Source organism: Dendrobates tinctorius, unplaced genomic scaffold (assembly GCF_039654945.1).
Source record: "Dendrobates tinctorius isolate UK_male_01 unplaced genomic scaffold, ASM3965494v1 ptg000030l, whole genome shotgun sequence".
NCBI classification, from domain to species: domain Eukaryota; kingdom Metazoa; phylum Chordata; class Amphibia; order Anura; family Dendrobatidae; genus Dendrobates; species Dendrobates tinctorius.
This window is the reverse complement of record NW_027361698.1, coordinates 19,039,758-19,058,181: the sequence shown is the minus strand read 5'-3', so window position 1 is coordinate 19,058,181 and position 18,424 is coordinate 19,039,758. Positions and strand designations below refer to the sequence as shown.

Sequence of the window (18,424 nt, the reverse complement as noted above, 5' to 3'; positions counted from 1 at the left end):
GACTAATCCACCTGTCTCCCCGCTATTCCCCAGCCTCCCCTCTATGCCAGGCCCTTCACTGGCTTCCTATCGCCCAGAGGCTCCAATTCAAAACCCTAACCATGACATACAAAGCCATCCACAACCTGTCTCCTCCATACATCTGTGACATGGTCTCTAGGTACCTACCCGCACGCAACCTTCAATCATCTCAAGATCTCCTTCTCTACTCCCCCCTTATCTCTTCTTCCCACAACCGCATACAAGACTTCTCCCATGCTTCCCCCATACTCTGGAACTCCCTGCCGCAACACATCAGACTCTCACAATCAACGGAAACCTTCAAGAAGAACCTGAAGACTCACCTGTTCCGACAAGCCTACAGCCTGCAATGATCCTCGGTCTACTGAACCACAGCACGACCTGCTCTACCCTCTCTTACTGTATCCTCACCCATCCCTGTAGACTGTGAGCCCTCGCGGGCAGGGTCCCCTCTCCTTATGTACTTGTGTGTCCCTTGTCTTACACATGTTTACTATACTTGTCTATATTTCCCTTTTTCACATTTAACGTGCCATGGAATAAATGGCGCTATATAAATGCTTAATAATAATAATAATAATAATAATAATAATAATATTATACACTGTGTGCAGAATTATTAGGCAAGTTGTATTTGAGAGGATTCTTCTTATTAGTGAACAACAAATAAGTTCTCAATCAACCCAAAAGACTAAGTATCAAAGCTTAAAAGGGTTGTCCGGGCTTTTCACATAATCTCAGTGCATATCTGGGCTGCAGAATGGTGACAATAAGTAATTTACCTTCTGTCACCAGTTTGCAGGGTTTTTAGATATCACTCTCTTGCTTCTGATCAGAACGTCCAAGGGGGGGGTGTTCTGGCATTGAAAGGAGAATTAGTCGTAACCTCCTACTCTACTCCAAACATGCCCTCTATAGCAACAACCCCACCCTCCATAGCTACAGGCCCTCCCCGTCCACATGAAGCAGCCCTCATTACACAGTAACGAATTCTTCCCCTCCAGCAGCCTCAGTGCAGAGAGCAGAGAGCTGCTCCTCCCCCAGACACACAATGAACAGTGTTATGAGTTCATTTTCCACTTCACCATTGCGGTCTGATGAACTCCCTCTTCTGGTGAAGGAAGGTAGTGAGGCTGATTACCAAGCACCTGAGCTGGGAGAGGATGACTGGGCGACGGGGATCTCTGACTGGATATAAGGCAGCCGACGCCCTTCTGCCTCGCTGGTGATTTCTCTGTGGAATTCTAGGAGACCAGTCTGATTCCTGCTCCTCAAAAGCTAAGTTTTCTGCTTTGCCTTTTTGCATTTGTGTTTTAATTTTAGTTTGCCTTGCTTTTCTGGATTCTGCCATTCCCTGCTGGGGTGAGCTGAATTCCTTTTTTGTCGGTTTGCTCTGTCTTCAGAAAATATCTGAGTACTGACATAGTCTTTTTGAAGCCTAGCGTCTTCAGGACCTTTTTCCCTGTCAGTCTGTTGGCTCTTATTTTTATAGGGTTTTTCGCGGATTGCAGACAGCAGCTTTCCTATCCTGTCCTATCTAGTTAGCTTGGGCCCCATCATTTGCTCAGTCTATCTTTCTATCTGTGTTAGTGTTTTTTCTTCTTGCTTCACCGTCATTATATGTTGGGGGCTGCCTATTGCTTTGGGGTCTGCTCTGGGGCAGTTTAGATTTCCCTTTCTGTCTTTAGGCTAGGCAGTTCTCCGGCTGTGATCGAGGGGTCTAGGGCATCGTAGGAACCCCCCACGGCTACTGCTAGTTGTTGTTGATAGGTTCAGGGGTCTGCAATCCGATAGCTGCCAACTTCTCTGGTTTTCTGGACTTAGCTAGCATTTCTGTTTTTGCCTCCTACGGTGACTCATTCATAACAGATCAGTGTTCTATGGAAAGTGAATCTAGTGAGGAGGGAAAATCGTCCTGTATTCTGGGCCACTCCATGAGTACAATACATAACTCACTAATTATCAGTGATTCCTTCCCTCACTGTCCCAGGCTGCTGGCAGTGATGGGGCACGGGCTGGCAGTGATGGGGCTCGGCTGCTGGCAGCAGTGAGAACAGACTGTGTGATGGCCAGTGATGGGGGTCTGCAGCTTCTAATCTGCACAGGGGATGGCAGTCACTGATGTAATCTGTTCTGTGACACAGCCTCTGCTGTGTGAATGAGACAGCTCTGTGTCACTGATGTCTTCACACAGCAGCAGATTTGGTGCAGTGTATGTGTGAGCATGTCTATTTGGTATACAGCCTGCAGCAGCCAGGCTGTATTTTTCCTGTGACTGTTTCAGTGTTTAGAGATGCTGATTGGGCACTCTGGCATATTGATTGCATGCATTATCTGTGGGGTTATTTAAGTCCGCCCACTTGAGACCGCTGTTATGCCTTTTTCATCATGGTATCCAGCATCATGAACTTTATCTGTTAGCTGCGGTACTAAGTATACAGGCCTCCTGATGAACCGAATTACCGGGGAAACGCGTCGAGGCGTCCTTATATGATAAGTAACCACTATGTGGTATTTTTTTTTTTCCAGTTGCTTAATTCATTTTTTATTGGACTCATTTTTTGGTCCATAGTTATACTTTATTATAGCACTGGTAGAGGTTTCCATATCTAATAAGTAACCGTCTCTTGGTACTTATTTATTCAGCAACCTCATAGTGGACCCAGAAATCTTTTGGGCCACCTGTATGCATATTATACCACTGTTTGGTCATGCATTAATAGTACTATGAATGTTATCCAATATGATAACTTTTTTTATAGTGTGATGTGATCCATGCATGTTTGCTATTTATCTATTTATGGAGCATTTACAGGCTAGACTATCTGGTTAGCTTGAAATTATGCTAAGTCTTTTTTTCTTACATGTGTGAAAAATTTGCATCTCTTTTTTTGTTTGTGATTTATAGTTCTCTGCAAAAGACTGCTGGTAATACCTTCCTTCCTCTTCCTTCATTCCCTTCCTATCAATTATTGTTTTCCCACCTTTCATTTAGAGTGAGTTTGGGGAGAAAGGGTCAGTCTACGCTGAGTGGGGGCGCCAAAAAATCGTTTTCTTCTAGGGTGCCAACCTCCACGGTAAGGAAGGTGTTTAGATAGGATTATCGTAGTTCCTTTGTAGAGCTTTTCTATGGTCTTCCATATTTAATTATATTTGAGGGAATTTTTTTTTAATCCTTTTCACGGGAACAGGTGACTTTTTTAAAAAATTTTTTTAAAATTTATGCTATTAAAGAAGTAGAAGGGAATACATGTTCACTAAGTATGTTTATATATTCCTTTGTTTATTCCTAAATTTGATATGTATATGGGATTGGCCCATACGATATGTTCTTATTACTGTGTATTATTTTTGTTCTATTACATATAGAATGGACTGACTCCATTGCACCTTGCAGCCCAGGAGGACAAAGTGAACGTAGCTGAAATATTAGCAAAGCAGGGGGCAAATCTGGATGCTCAAACCAAGGTAACTATGCACCAACATTATTGCTTGATCAATCATAGGGTGCATTTATGGAACTATAGGACCACTGGGGTTTTATCCCAATAAATGCATTTATCCATAAACTAGGTGATAAATGTGTGACTGCCGGAGGGCAACTGGAAACCTCATGTTTGACAAAAAAATGAGATCCAAAGTCCCTTGTCTAAATGTAGCGGTAGCGTGCCAGCGGCCATTCATTTCTAAGGGACAGATGGAACATTTATCTCCATGATGTCATGCATGCAGATTAATCTTCTGTATTTGATCAGATGTTGGAGCTACGTTGTCATACACACTCCCTGGGCATAACTGACATTCTATATACAATCCCCACTATGGGAGAACCGTCAGCACGTCACACAGGATTTCCAACTGTCCGACCGTGACGAGGATTGAATGGCGGCTGTCTGTCTTGATTAGAGGATCTAGGCAAGAATAGACTTGGGGAAGGGATGCCCCTTTGCATTTGCTCTTCCTCATTGGCAGAAGCAGAGCTGCAGAATGAAAACATCAACATTAGTACGGCACGTAGAATGCCTTATCAGAATAAAGGAACTGTTTACGCATACTTCCATAGTAGCAGTTGCGGACACTAATTAGGTAATAGGGAGCCAATTGTTATTAAAAATGTGTTGTGTTTTCAGTAAATGTAATTATATGAACAGATAAAAAGTATCTTATCGCTTACAATAATTTCATTGCTAGTATATAGTTTTCTGTTAATATTTGGGTCCGTAAATAGCAAGGTTTTTTTATATAGTGTCTGTATATAAAGCTGAGTTGTATTATCATTTTTGGAAATTATCTTTATTCTAGATACTAGCCATATTCTTGCCTTTCCTTTCATTATCTGCATGAGCTGGTGTTGGGGGCTCTGCTGTTCAGTAAATGAATCTCTTTTTTCCAGCTGGGCTACACACCACTGATTGTAGCCTGTCATTATGGAAACATCAAGATGGTGAACTTTCTTCTGTCTCATGGAGCAGGCGTCACAGCTAAAACAAAGGTAACGCCACGTCTTTGCCCTCGTCCATATCTCACACATGTCTGATATGAGCATGCATTGATGGTCCACACATGCGTCTCTTATACCAGAATGCTACGATCCGTCAATCATGATATTTCTGATTATCAGCCTTACATGTGTTTTCCATTAGCGCGTGCGGTAGTGCTGTCCTCAGCAGAAATACTCTATAATCCGTAAATGATAAGTCAATTAACATTGGCTCCCATACCACATTTTATAACTGTTGGAGGTCTGTAACACTTAGCACGTCCTCCTAGAATAAAGGAATGTGCCATAATGAAGACGGCATGTTGTTCATCTGCAGGGTGCAGTGTACATGGACTTTTAGGAGATAGTTGTAGAGTAACTGAATGTTCTGCAACTTTCTTAAAGGGAACCTGTCACCGCTAAAAAACACTATTTACCTGCAGATATATAGTAAATGTAATCTGCAGGTAATAGTGTTTACATCTTCTAGCAGGGCCTACAGTGAGAAAATGAAGTTATATTCTCTCTTCAGTCACTCGTTTCCAGTCATCGGGGTAGTTCAGGCAGCGATATTACACTTACTACATAGTGAGTGCATTATAATCACTTCCGGGCACTTTGATTAACAGCTACTTTCTGTACACACACTACGCAGACACTGCACAGACACTCTGGAAGAGCAGGCTGTCAATTAAAGTGAAGGGGTGTGATTACAGTGCGCTTACAACGACGTGAGTGATGACTGCAACAGCCATCTGCATTGGCCAGATGAATGGAGGTGAGTGGCTGTAAGGAGAACATAACTCCATTTTCTCCTTGCAGCTGCTGTTCCTTAAACACTATACCCCCTTCTGATAACCCCCACATCTGCTGGTAGATCGTGTTTCTGGAGGCGATTAGTGAAATCTGTAAGCATGTTTTATTTACTATGCTTACTTAAACAGCCTCAATGTATTGCACTCTCTAGTCATCATCATCCCTGTCCCCAATGGGGCTCACTATATAAATTCCCTATCAGTATCTCTGTGGAGTGTTGGATGAAAATGAAGAACCCAGAGGAAACCCACACAAACATGGGGATAACATACAATTTCCATACAGATGTCCTTGGTGGGATATGACCCCAGGTCCCCAAAACTGCTAATCTACAGTGCTAATCATTGAGTCACCGTGCTGCTGCATAATAAATGGGTGCCCATGGCAGTACCCTTGTTATGTTTGCATAGAGCTCCTAAATTATTTTAGTCTCTATAATAATATTTAACTCTAGGTCTGAATAATATTTCTCTATGATTAGACCTTTAGGCTTTAAAATAACTGTGTAAGTTGTTGGTTTTCCTGTGGATCAATTAGGTTGACTTACTAGTCATAAATATATCCACATAACATCTGCTGACTAGTAATCAGTGCCAGGAGTATGATTACCATGGGGTCCTGGCCTACAGCTCAATGGGGTATCTAACAAAGTGGAAATTTCACAGAGAAATACAACTATCACGATATTGAAATTAGAGTGTCTGTCACTGTATTAAGTTGTCCTCATTAAATGCAGTATTGGGGGATGACAGAGTTCCTGTAGAGGAGCACTCTGCCTGGTTTTGAGTCTCATAGGATTATATTGAGAAAGTGACCCCTGGTGTACACAGAAGATGCTGTGTTAGCTGGCAGGTCACAAATGCGGTCACATGATACTGGAGAGGATTGGAGCTACGTTGGAAATGGCAGTAGAGGTCGATGGGTAAGTATGTTTATACACTTACTACACACACACTCGTGATTGTTAACAGAAGCAGCAATATAAAAAAATGCTGGAGTACTCCTTTACAAGATCTACACCTGGGTACCTACACCCACCACAAGAGGGCGCTTAGGAGCTCATTGTATACTGTTTATATACTAAATTTATTAAATCACCGCTCCTGTATTTTTTAATTTCAGTGCCATAGTGATATCACTAATCCTTGCTCCCACTTCCTAGTAATATACCAGCAATATACCGTCTTCTGCTCTTCCCGGCGCTGCTCTGGTCCTGGTCTGATCTTGTAACTGCAGCTGTTGACTGACCAGAAGCCAAGGCTAACTGTCACAAATTCTCAGTGTATGTCTATGAGAGCCTTGTTCTGGCCTTGTTCTGGCTCTCATAGACACATTGAGTAATGACTTCCGGCTCATCCAGCAAACACTGTGGTGATCTGGCAGGTCACAAACTGCAGAAAACTAACTAAATAGCGCCTATAAAAGAAGAGTGTTGGTGGTAAGTGTATTACTAGGATCAGGGAATATGCATTAGTGATATCACTCCGGCATTGGAATAAAATAAAATAACTTTCTTAATACTAAGCATAAATCCTATACGTAGCAGTCATATTCAAGCGAAATGTTGAAATCAAGTTACCCTATTACATTTGCAACCCACAACAATTTACCCATTGAATATCTCATGTGAAAACAAAATCTTAGGCGAGTTCCTCAATGAAACTCCATTTACAAATTATATAAACCCTGAAAAAAATCACTAACGCATCAATAAAAAACATCAATATAAATTCTCCATAACTGATCTAGGTAAGCAGCCTATCAATTAGGTAACAGTAAACCACAAACAACGGTACAAAATAGTTAGATGGTCAATATTGGAAGTATGCACAATGCAAATCTTTACCACATAGGCCTCTAAACGAGGGAGGAGAATATTCTCCAAAAAATTAAGGTTGTAATTGAGCTTATGACAGCTCTGTCTAGGTAACCAGCCATTAATCATGATAACTATATGTAGGGGATTTCAAACTTAGTACTAGAAATACAAAGCTCCAACCTCTATAACTGTGTATTATAGAATAAGTCAGCGTGGGTTAAAAAAAATCAACATAATGTTCAGGGTTGTAATTAAGTTTAAAGAGATTGGTCATCAGTATTAGATTGTTGGGGTCCATCTCCCCATCTGATCAGCTGACTGAATGTGCTGTGGCACAGCGGAAGTGGCACATTTCATACATCGTGTAGTGGATGTCAGGGTGCCAGCAGTCCTAAGGATAGGTAATAAATATTATAATCCTCAAAAACCCTTTAACAGTGTATTCCAGTCTAAACGAGGTTAGACCTATCCAGTGGACCTATGTCTACACTGATTCACTGGCTACAAAATAGTGGCCAATACAATTTCAGATCCACGGCATTGACAAAGATAGCTGGACACTTCACAGCATTCGATTCTCTTCGTATCATGGACTTCATATAGAGTAGCAGGATTTATATGAGACTATCTGTGCCGTTCAATGCCTTTTGGCCACAAGCAGTGGGACCCATATCGTGGTTACAGTTATCACCTGACCCCGTGAATGGATGATATCTTGATTTAATTGATTGTCCACTTTTACCTATTTTTATCTCACAGGTCATTGATGCATAAAATAAGAAACTGAGCTTTACTTAATTTAAAGGGGATGTCTGAGACTATTTTTTTTTTTACAATATGCCTAGGAACTATCAGGCAGGTAGTTGCTAACTTCCAGGCTGTTGTGCCTCACACCGGTCTCTCTCATCACAGAGCAGTTACAAACCACTCCTGCCAACTATTCAGCGGCTTCCGATAAAGTCACGTTTACAGAGAAGCTTCTTTCTCTCTGCTCTGCTGATGGGGTGTGACTCCCAACGTCATGGTGATAGACAGCTGGCTCCCCAGTATCCAGCTGCAGTCATGCCTCATAGATAGAGCAGCCCGAAAAAAGAAGAGTGTCTCTGTTGATGTGCAGCAGCTGAATCGCTGGCTGGAGCGGTCTGTGCCACCACCGGGTACAACAGGCTGGTTGTTGACTCTGTTAGCAACCTGCTTGTTAGATTTGAGACACATAGTAAAAAAAAAAGTCCTAGACATCCTCTCTAACCATCCCCAGGTCTTCTCGGGCTTTGCCCCAGTCTGTGTTGAACAGTTGCAGTGCTGACGTTACATCAACATTGCTAATCTATTGACTGGGCTCAGCGAATCGGCTGATCTATACAGCACAAGCCACTGAGCTCAATGACTGGCTGCAGTGCTGTCAATATTACCTCACTGCAGCTGTTTTCAGAGACTGGGGCAGTGGTGGAGAGGCAGCACATGACCCAGGGAGGTTAAGTAGGGCTCAAGATCGTTATTTTAACATGACTAAGCTTGTGGGCAGAAAATTGGTGAAACTAAAATACTCCTTAAGTATTAGGTCACCTTATTTGATCAGCTTTGCCTGTTCATCAGATTTATTTTAGTAGAATATATTGTGTTATTTCATCCTGAGGCTTCTCAATTGACTAATTCATTATTTTAGCCATGCATTTTAGGTTTAATGGTTGAAATTCTTGTATTTTTTGTATTACAGAATGGCTACACACCTTTACATCAAGCTGCTCAGCAAGGCCATACGCATATTATAAATGTTCTGCTGCAAAATGGTGCAAAGCCCAATGCTACTACGGCGGTAAGCTCACAGAATAAGAGTAGGAAAATACTCTATATGCTGTACAAGTCATAGTGCCTACAGAAGTTTCCCTGGTGCCTGCCATGTTGTGCCCCTAATGATACTATACTCTGCTATACTCTGTATGGCCTATAGACTGCCTATGGCGATGTCCTGTAGTGGAGCTGGCCATTAGTGCTTACAGAATATACCGGTGCCTGCCTTATTTTCCCTATAGCGTCCCTTATAGGATCATGGAGGATCGGCGCTGTCAGCCTTCTACAGGGAAGGCTTTCCGAAGTTCTCATAGAGGCAAAATTACCAAATGTTGAAAAGCTTAAATGACAAAAAATTTACTGAAAGGGATTCTGTCAGCACAAAGCAACCAATCAAACCAAGTGCGGGCAGTCATCGCCTCCTCTATGTGGCCAGGCAGGACGCTTCACCTTCTCACCTACATGTTTTCCATCTATTTCCACCTTCCTCTGGGTCCTGTAATGCCAGAGCTGTGTATCAAGGAAGAGGAGGGTGGAGATAGATGGGTGACGAATGGGGAAATTAACTGTTTGTCCTTGCCAAGGATGCACCGACTGCCTGTGCTGCTTGGTTTGATCAGTCATTTTGTAATGACCGACTCCTTTTATTGTCGTGAAATACAGATCCCCTGGAGAATGTATCTCTTATAGGGGCAGATTAGTTGTGTGGTGCAGATATTATATGCCTTACATGTGCCATTACACTGTATGCTGTCCTGACCTATAATTTCCTCTGTTTAGCTAGCAGACTCAGACTTTCCTCTGTGGAAATGACTAGCACGGCCCCGAAATGACTGTCAGATGTGTTTATGGAGTGTTGTTTTTTTAAGGGAGCACAGAGTTCAGATGAATCCAAATGTTCGCGTCTGCTTGGTCCTTGTGCCATAATGGGCGCTAGAGAAGGAATCACTTTGAAAATATGTTTCTGAATATTCTCATCACTCCATGTCCAGTGTTTGGGGGCATCTTCAGCTAATCCTGCATGTGAAGGCATTTTAAGTAGCTGGTATTTAAGGCAAATTTCTGCTGGTGCGTGACAGCCTTACAGCAGACAGCAGATTTTTCTGCGGGGAAGCTGGCAGATGTCAGTGTGTTGTGTTGCTATGGGGATTGAAGCTGCAGAAGAAGCCTTCAGAAGTGAACTCCACATTACTGTTAGCGCTTTTTCCTGGGTTTGGCGCCTGCTTGGGATGGAAAGGCTGGCTGGCTCGCTGTGCGCTGTGTGATCTCATTGGCTGTCTTTGTATCGCTCTCTTCACCATTTCATCTTCCCCTGCAGAATGGTAACACTGCCCTCGCGATTGCCAGGCGGCTGGGATACATCTCTGTGGTGGATACGCTGAAGGTTGTCACAGAGGAGATCATCACCACAACCACTGTGAGTATCACTGCAACTTTTCCCAATATGTCAGTAAGGCTTGTGTCAGGACCGTAATCATGACTTCACGACGTGCTAGGAGTTGTCCTCCTGGATTGCTTCATATGGAATAACTGGTATAGCAGAGCTGAATGTGTGGCATAACTTTTTATGGCTGCATTGTGTGTGAGTAAGGACATTTCCCTGGGTTAAAATAACTCGATAGACTGTGTCCTATGTAAAAATCACAATGACACAAGCCAGTGTCTCAATGAGTAGAGTTGTGTATTTCTTCTCTTCTTCTGCCATACAGAATAAGCACACAGTCTCTTACTCTTTGACATCCTCCTTTCCCTTAGGGATATATTTAAGTACATGACACCATGTATTATACTCAAAACTTCTAGAAAGTTGACCAGATTTAGAGTATTTTACATTTTCCACTTCAATGGATGTATCTGACTTATAGACATTTTCTAGAGTTTTGTAATTGACTTCATTTATTATATCTTCATGGGTTAAATTTCTCCAGATCTGTCACAGACAGCCTCATATTATCAGATGTAACAGCAACAATGCAGCACAAAGGCTCTAAACCTACTAATAATTAATAGCGTGTGACTTCTATACAATGTGATTCATCCTTTGTGTCAGTTTGGTTCATGTACGAATAAATCACTTTTCATAATGTTCTGTTAACGCGGAAGCAGTGTGCAGCATTGGAGAGCTACAGGAATAACTCCTGTTTACTACACTATAGAATCACTTGTTACTGTTGGCAACCATTATAAGTATGCTTTTGCTCGGTATATATTCATCTCTGGAACCCCTTTTACTAGTAGAAGAGGAAAGCAGCTCCAAAAAGTGTCTCCTTCACTACTGAACCTGGCAATTTATTTGAATGAATGCTATGTAATACTCCCTTTACTCACCAGGAAAAAAAGTACATAAGGATAGCCCATTATGGTGCCCTTACATATTGTTAAATTGTTAACAATGGATTTGGTAAAGTAAAGCATTATCAATTTTGGGACAGATTTAAGATAAGTTTTTTAAAAAACCCTGTCCTTGTCATTAATAGCAATCAATTAAATTGCAGGTTTCAGAGCTGATTAAAATTGAAAGCTCAGCTCTGATTGGTTGTTACTGGCAGTAAAACACACTTTTTATTTAAAGGGAATCTGTCATTAGAATCTACCCTCCAAAGCCGCCTATATGAGCTTTCAGATCATAGAAAATTGAATAAAATGATACCTTGATATCTGCGATCAGATGTCTTTTTTAAGAGAAACACATTTCCTTATATTTAAATGAGCTATTAAGATCTACGGACGGAACATAGATCTCCTCAAGATTCTGCCTCCAGAGTTTATTTTCAATGAAAGGGGTCGTTACCAGTGTGAGACATGTAATGGCTGACTGTCTGCTCTCCTGATCTACATATGTGTCTCACACAGATAATGCCCCCTGTTATTTAAAAGGCTCTGAAGGTAGATTCTTAAGGAGATCTATGTCTAGCCCATAGATCCTAACAGCTCATTTACATATTAAGAAAAATGTGGATTTCTATGGATTAAGACAACATGGGAAGGGAAGCAAAAGACCAGAAAAAGCCATACACCTGACAAATGCTATTGAGAACTCTGCTATTAGAAGTGAAAAGGAAGAACAAAGACAAAAAAATCTAATTAATAAAAATATTGGAGAAAGAGAAACCAATCACAAACTAAAATGTTTCTATACTAATGCACAAAGCATGGGCAACAAACAAGGAGAATTGGAACTACTAACACAGGACAAGAAATATGATGTCATTGGAATCACTGAAACTTGGTGGGACGATACACATGATTGGAATACAAGACTAGAAGGATACAACTTATTTGCAAGAAACAGACTTGATAAACGAGGAGGAGGTGTCGCATTGTATGTTAGAAACGCGTATATCTGCACAGATATTGAAGCTTCAGAGACTGGGAGTTCTGTGGAAACTGTTTGGGTAAGAATACAAGGACAGAACAATGGAAAGGACACCATTGTAGGCATTTACTACAGGCCGCCTGTGCAAGCTGAAGATATGGATGAACTCTTTATGCATCAAATGGCCAAGCTCGCCAAAAAATATGACATAGTTGTCATGGGAGATTTCAACTATCCAGACATTTGTTGGGAATCTCTCTCAGGCAAAACTAACAGGTCAAGGAAATTCTTATCCTCTCTTGCTGACAACTTTATCTTCCAGAAGGTAGGGGAGAAAACAAGGGGAACTGTTACCTTGGATCTAATCCTTATAAACAGGGAGGAAATGGTTGAGGAGGTAAAAGTGGCTGGGACCCTAGGAGGTAGCGACCATGCTATTTTAGAATTTTGGATAACTAGAGGAGGAAGACCTGTGAAGACTCAGACGTCAAGGTTAGATTTCAGAAAGGCAGATTTTAAGGGATTCAGAAAGAGAATTGGAGGGATCCAATGGCTGGATATCCTTAAAGACAAAAATGTCCAGGAAGGATGGGAAATCTTGAAAAATGAAATTCTTAAAGCACAGTTGTTAACAATTCCGAAAAGAGGGAAGAATAGGAAGCATTTAAGGAAACCAGGATGGATGAACACAGAACTTAAGCACATGCTAAAAAGGAAGAAAAAAATGTTTATAAAATGGAAAGAGGGAGGCATATCTAAAGAAGAATGTAATGCTGTCTGCAGAACCTGCAGGGCACAAATCAGATTATCTAAAGCTGAAAATGAATTGAGGCTTGCAAGAGACGTCAAAAGCAATAATAAAGGATTTTGGGGATATGTCAAAAGTAAAAGAAAAGTCAAAGATGCTATAGGATTTTTACAGGATGAAAATGATGAAATGGTAAGACAGAATGTTGAGAAGGCTGAACTTTTAAATTCCTATTTTGCATCTGTTTTCTCTCAGAAAGGAAATGTAACATCAACTGTTCTTCACTGTCCTATTAAGGGAATAGAAGAATCCAGGATATCTATAAACAGAAAGATAGTGAGGAAACACTTAGCTAACCTAAATTAATTCAAGTCTCCAGGTCCAGATGAATTACACCCCAGAGTACTGAAGGAGATAGCAGAAGAAATTTTTGAACCCCTCTCCATAATCTTTGAAAATTCTTGGAGAACAGGAGAAGTGCCAGAAGACTGGAGAAGAGCAAATGTTGTTCCTATCTTCAAAAAGGGGAAGAAGGTGGACCCAGGCAACTATAGGCCGGTGAGTCTGACTTCTATACCAGGAAAGATCTTTGAACAAATTATTAAACAACATGTATGTCAGTACCTGGATAAGAATGAAGTGATTAAACAGAGTCAGCATGGGTTTGTAACTAATAAGTCATGTCAGACTAACTTAATTTCCTTCTATGACGGAATCACTGATTGGGTGGATCAGGGAAATGCTGTAGATATAGTATATCTTGACTTCAGCAAAGCATTTGACAAAGTCTCTCACACAATCCTTATTGAAAAAATGACTAAGTATGGAATGGACAAGGCAACTGTTAGGTGGATTCATAACTGGCTTAGTGATCGGACCCAAAGAGTGGTCGTAAATGGCTGCACATCCAGTTGGAAGAATGTCTCAAGTGGGGTACCACAGGGCTCTGTCCTGGGCCCTGTATTGTTCAACATCTTTATCAACGATTTAGATGAAGGAATTGAGAGTAAACTGATTAAATTTGCTGATGACACAAAGCTAGGAGGGATAGCTAATACTAGAGAAGAGAGAGAGAGGATTCAAAAAGATATAAATAAACTGGAGAAGTGGGCAGCAACTAACAGAATGATTTTTAACAGGGAGAAATGCAAAGTACTACATCTGGGCAATAAAAATGAAAAAAGCATATACAGAATGGGAGGAATAGGGCTAAGTGACAGCACATGTGAAAAAGACTTGGGTATACTAACAGATCACAGACTGAATATGAGTCAACAGTGTGATGCAGCAGCAAAAAAGACAAATGCAATTCTAGGATGTATTAACAGAAGCATACAGTCTAGATCACGTGAAGTCATTATTTCCCTCTACTCCTCTTTGGTCAGACCTCATCTGGAATATTGTGTCCAGTTTTGGGCACCACATTTTAAAAAAGACATCAACAAACTGGAGCAAGTTCAGAAAAGAGCGACCAGAATGATGACCGGTCTGCAAACCCTGTCTTATGAGGAAAGGTTGCAGGATTTGGGAATGTTTAGTTTGCAAAAGAGAAGACTGAGAGGAGACTTAATAGCTGTCTACAAATATCTAAAGGGCTGTCACATTGTAGAAGGATCAACTTTATTCTCATTTGCACAAGGAAAGACTAGAAGCAATGGGATGAAACTGAATGGGAGGAGACACAGATTAGATATTAGAAAAAACTTTTTGACAGTTAGAGTGATCAATGAGTGGAACAGGCTGCCACGAGAAGTGGTGAGTTCTCCTTCAATGGAAGTCTTCAAACAGAGGCTGGACAGACATCTGACTGGGATGATTTAGCGAATCCTGCTTTGAGCAGGGGGTTGGACCAGATGGCCCAGGAGGTCCCTTCCAACTCTACGATTCTATGATTCTATGAAGACATCTCATCACAGATATCAAGGTATCATTTTATTCAGCTATGACCTGCATGTCCATATAGATGTCTTAGGAGGCTTGAGTCTACTCAAAGATGGGCTTTAACCCCTTTCTGTCATGTGACATACTATCCTGTCCATGTGCCCTGGGACTTAATTCCCAGGGACGGGATAGTACGTCACAGCGATCAGCGGCGCCCACGTGGTGAGCGCCGCTGATCGTGGTCGGGTGTCAGCTGATTATCACAGCTGACACCCGGCACAATGTGTCAGGGGCGGTCACGGACCGCCCCCCGACACATTGACCCCTTGCTTACCGCGATCAAACACGGTGTACCGGGGGTTAAAGGGAAGCATCGGCAGGGTGGGGGCTCCCTCCGTGCTTCCCTGAGCCCCCCCACAGCAGCGCAATGTGCAGCGCTGCTGCGGGGGGGCTCCATCCCTGCAGGTCCCTGAATCCAGGATGGCGACCGGCACTTTCGGGGGCCTGCAGGGAGCTGGCTTCCTCAGTGCCTGCAAAGCGCAGGCATGAGGAAAGCCTGTGCAGTGCCTGTGACAGATCGCTGATCTGTCACAGTGATCTGTGATGTGACAGATCAGCGATCTGTCACATGACAGGTATGTCCCCCCTGGGACAATGTAATAAAGTTAAAAAAAAATTTTTTAAAAGTGTAAAAATAATTTTTAAAAAATCGCTAAATAAGTTTAAAAAAAAAAAAAAAAATTCCCTAATTCATTTTTTGGAAATAAAAAAAAAACAATAAAAGTACACATATTTGGTATCGCCGCGTCCGTAACGACCTGACCTATAAAACTGTCCCACTAGTTAACCCCTTTAGTGAACCCCTTTAAAAATAAAAATAAAAAACTAAGCAAAAAATAATGATTTATTATCATACTGCCAAACAAAAATTGCAATAACGCGCGATCAAAAAGTTGCATATAAGTATCCATGGTACTGCTGAAAACGTCATCTTGTCCCGCAAAAAACGAGCCGCCATATAGCATCATCAGCAAAAAAAAAAAAAGTTATAGCTCACAGAATAAAGCGATGCAAAAAGAATTATTTTTTATATAAAATTGTTTTCATTGCATAAAAGCGCCAAAACATAAAAAAAGACCTAAATGAGGTATCGCTGTAACCGTACTGACCCGAAGAATAAAAGGGCTTTATCAATTTTACCGCAAGAGGAACGGTGTAAACGCACCCCCCAAAAGAAATTCATGAAATGCTGGTTTTTGTTCATTCTGCGTCCCAAAAATCGGAATAAAAAGCGATCAAAAGATGTCACGTGCCCGAAAATGATAACCAATAAAAACGTCAACTCGTCCCGCAAAAAATAAGACCTCACATGACTCGGTGGGTCGAAATATGAAAAAATTATAGCTCTCAATATGTGGTGATGCAAAAATTATTTTTACAATAAAAAGCGTCTTTTAGCGTGTGACAGCTGCCAAACATAAAAACCGCCATAAATAGTAAATCAAACCCCCCGTTATCACCCCCTTAGTTAGGGAAAAATAATAAAATTAAAAGAAAATGTATTTATTTCCATTTTCCCATTAGGGTTAGGGCTGAGATTAGGGTTAGGGGTGTGTTGGAGTTATAATTGGGGGGTTTCCACTGTTTGGGCACATCAGGTGCTCTCCAAATGCAACATGGCGTCTGATCTCAATTCTAGCCAATTCTGTGTTGAAAAAGTCAAATGGTGCTCCTTCCCTTCCAAGCTCTGCCATGCGCCCAAACAGTGTTTTACCCCCACATATGGGGTATCAGCATACTCAGGACAAATTGCAAAACAACTTTTGGGGTCCAATTTCTCCTGTTACCCTTAGGAAAATAAAAAAATGGGGGCAAAAATATCATTTTTGTGGAAAAAAATGATTTTTTTATTTTCACGCGTTATAAACTTCTGTGAAGCACTCAAAGTGCTCACCACACATCTAGATAAGTTCCGTGGGGGGGTCTAGATTCCAAAATGGAGTCACTTGTGGGGAGTTTTAATAGTTTAGGTACATCAGGGGCTCTCCAAACGCTCGACACCCGCAGACCATTCTATCAAAGTCTGCATTCCAAAACGTCACTACTTCCCATCCGAGCCCCGACGTGTGCCCATACAGTAGTTTTCTCCCACATATGAGGTATCAGCGTACTCAGGACAAATTGGACAACAACTTTTGGGGTCCAAATTCTCCTGTTACCCTTGGGAAAATAAAAAAATTGGGGACTAAATGATCATGCCTGTGGAAAAAATACGATTTTTTTATTTTCACTCCTGGGCGTTATAAACTTCTATGAAGCACGGGGGGTAGGGGTTCAAAGTGCTCACCACACATCTAGATAAGTTCCTTGGGGGGTCTAGTTTCCAAAATGGTGTCATTTGTTGGGGGTTTCCACTGTTTTGGTACATCAAGGGCTTTCCAAACGCGACATGGTGTCCGATCTCAATTCCTGCCAAAAACGTCAAATGGCGCTGCTTCCCTTCCGAGCTCTGGCATGCGCCCAAATAGTGGTTTACCCCCACATGTGGGGTATCAGCGTACTCAGGACAAATTGCACAATAACTTTTAGGGTCCTGTTACCCTTGGAAAAATACAAATTGGGGGTGAAAAGATCATTTTTGTGGAAAAAATATGATTTTTTAATTGTACCGCTGTACATTATAAACTTCTGTGAAGCCCTTGTGGGTTTAAAGTTCTCACCACATATCTAGATAAGTTCCTTGGGGGTCTCGTTTCCAAAATGGGGTCACTTGTGAGGAGTTTCCACTGTTTAGGTACATCAGGGGCTCTTCAAACGTGACATGGCGTCCGATCTGAATTCCAGCCAATTTTGCATTGAAAAAGTAAAACGGCGCTCCTTCCCTTCTGAGCTCTGCCATGCGCCAAAACAGTGGTATACCCCCACATAACAGGTATCAGTATACTCAGGACAAACTGCACAATAACTTTTGCAGTCCAATTTCTCCAGTTACCCTTGGTAAAATAAAAAAAAATTGGACCTGAAGTATTTTTTTTGTGAGAAAGTTAAATGTTCATTTTTTTTAAATATTCAAAAAAATCCTGTGACGCACCTGAAGGGTTAATAAACTTCTTGAATGTGGTTTTGAGCACCTTAAGGGGTGCAGTTTTTTGAATGGTGTCACTTTGGGGTATTTTCTATCATATAGACCCCTCAAAGTGGCTTCAAATGTGATGTGGTCCATAAAAATAAAATGGTGTTGCAAAAATGAGAAATCGCTGGTCAACTTTTAACCCTTATAACTTCCTAATAAAAAAAAATTTTGGTTCCAAAATTGTGCTGATGTAAAGTAAACATGTGGGAAATGTTATTTATTAAGTTTTTTGTGTGCCATATCTCTGTGATTTAAGGGCATAAAAATTCAAAGTTGGAAAATTGCGAAATTTTAAACATTTTCGCCAAATTTCCGTTTTTTTCACAAATAAACGCAAGTTATTTGAATGAAATTTTACCACCAACATGAAGTACAATATGTCACGAGAAAACAATGTCAGAATCACCAGGATGCATGGA

The 18,424-nt window shown here is 41.3% G+C and overlaps 1 protein-coding gene across 34 annotated transcripts in view; it reads left to right on the top strand.

The window, feature by feature from the left end:
- The window catches only part of ANK2 (ankyrin 2), a 772,868-nt gene that overhangs the window by 617,103 nt on the left and 137,341 nt on the right, over window positions 1–18,424 (top strand). For all 34 annotated transcript variants that reach the window (XM_073571907.1, XM_073571914.1, XM_073571911.1 and 31 more), the window contains 4 exons: window positions 3,391–3,489; window positions 4,415–4,513; window positions 8,854–8,952; window positions 10,246–10,344. In XM_073571907.1, the coding sequence (XP_073428008.1) occupies window positions 3,391–3,489; window positions 4,415–4,513; window positions 8,854–8,952; window positions 10,246–10,344 (396 nt within the window). The remainder of the gene's footprint in view (window positions 1–3,390; window positions 3,490–4,414; window positions 4,514–8,853; window positions 8,953–10,245; window positions 10,345–18,424) is intronic.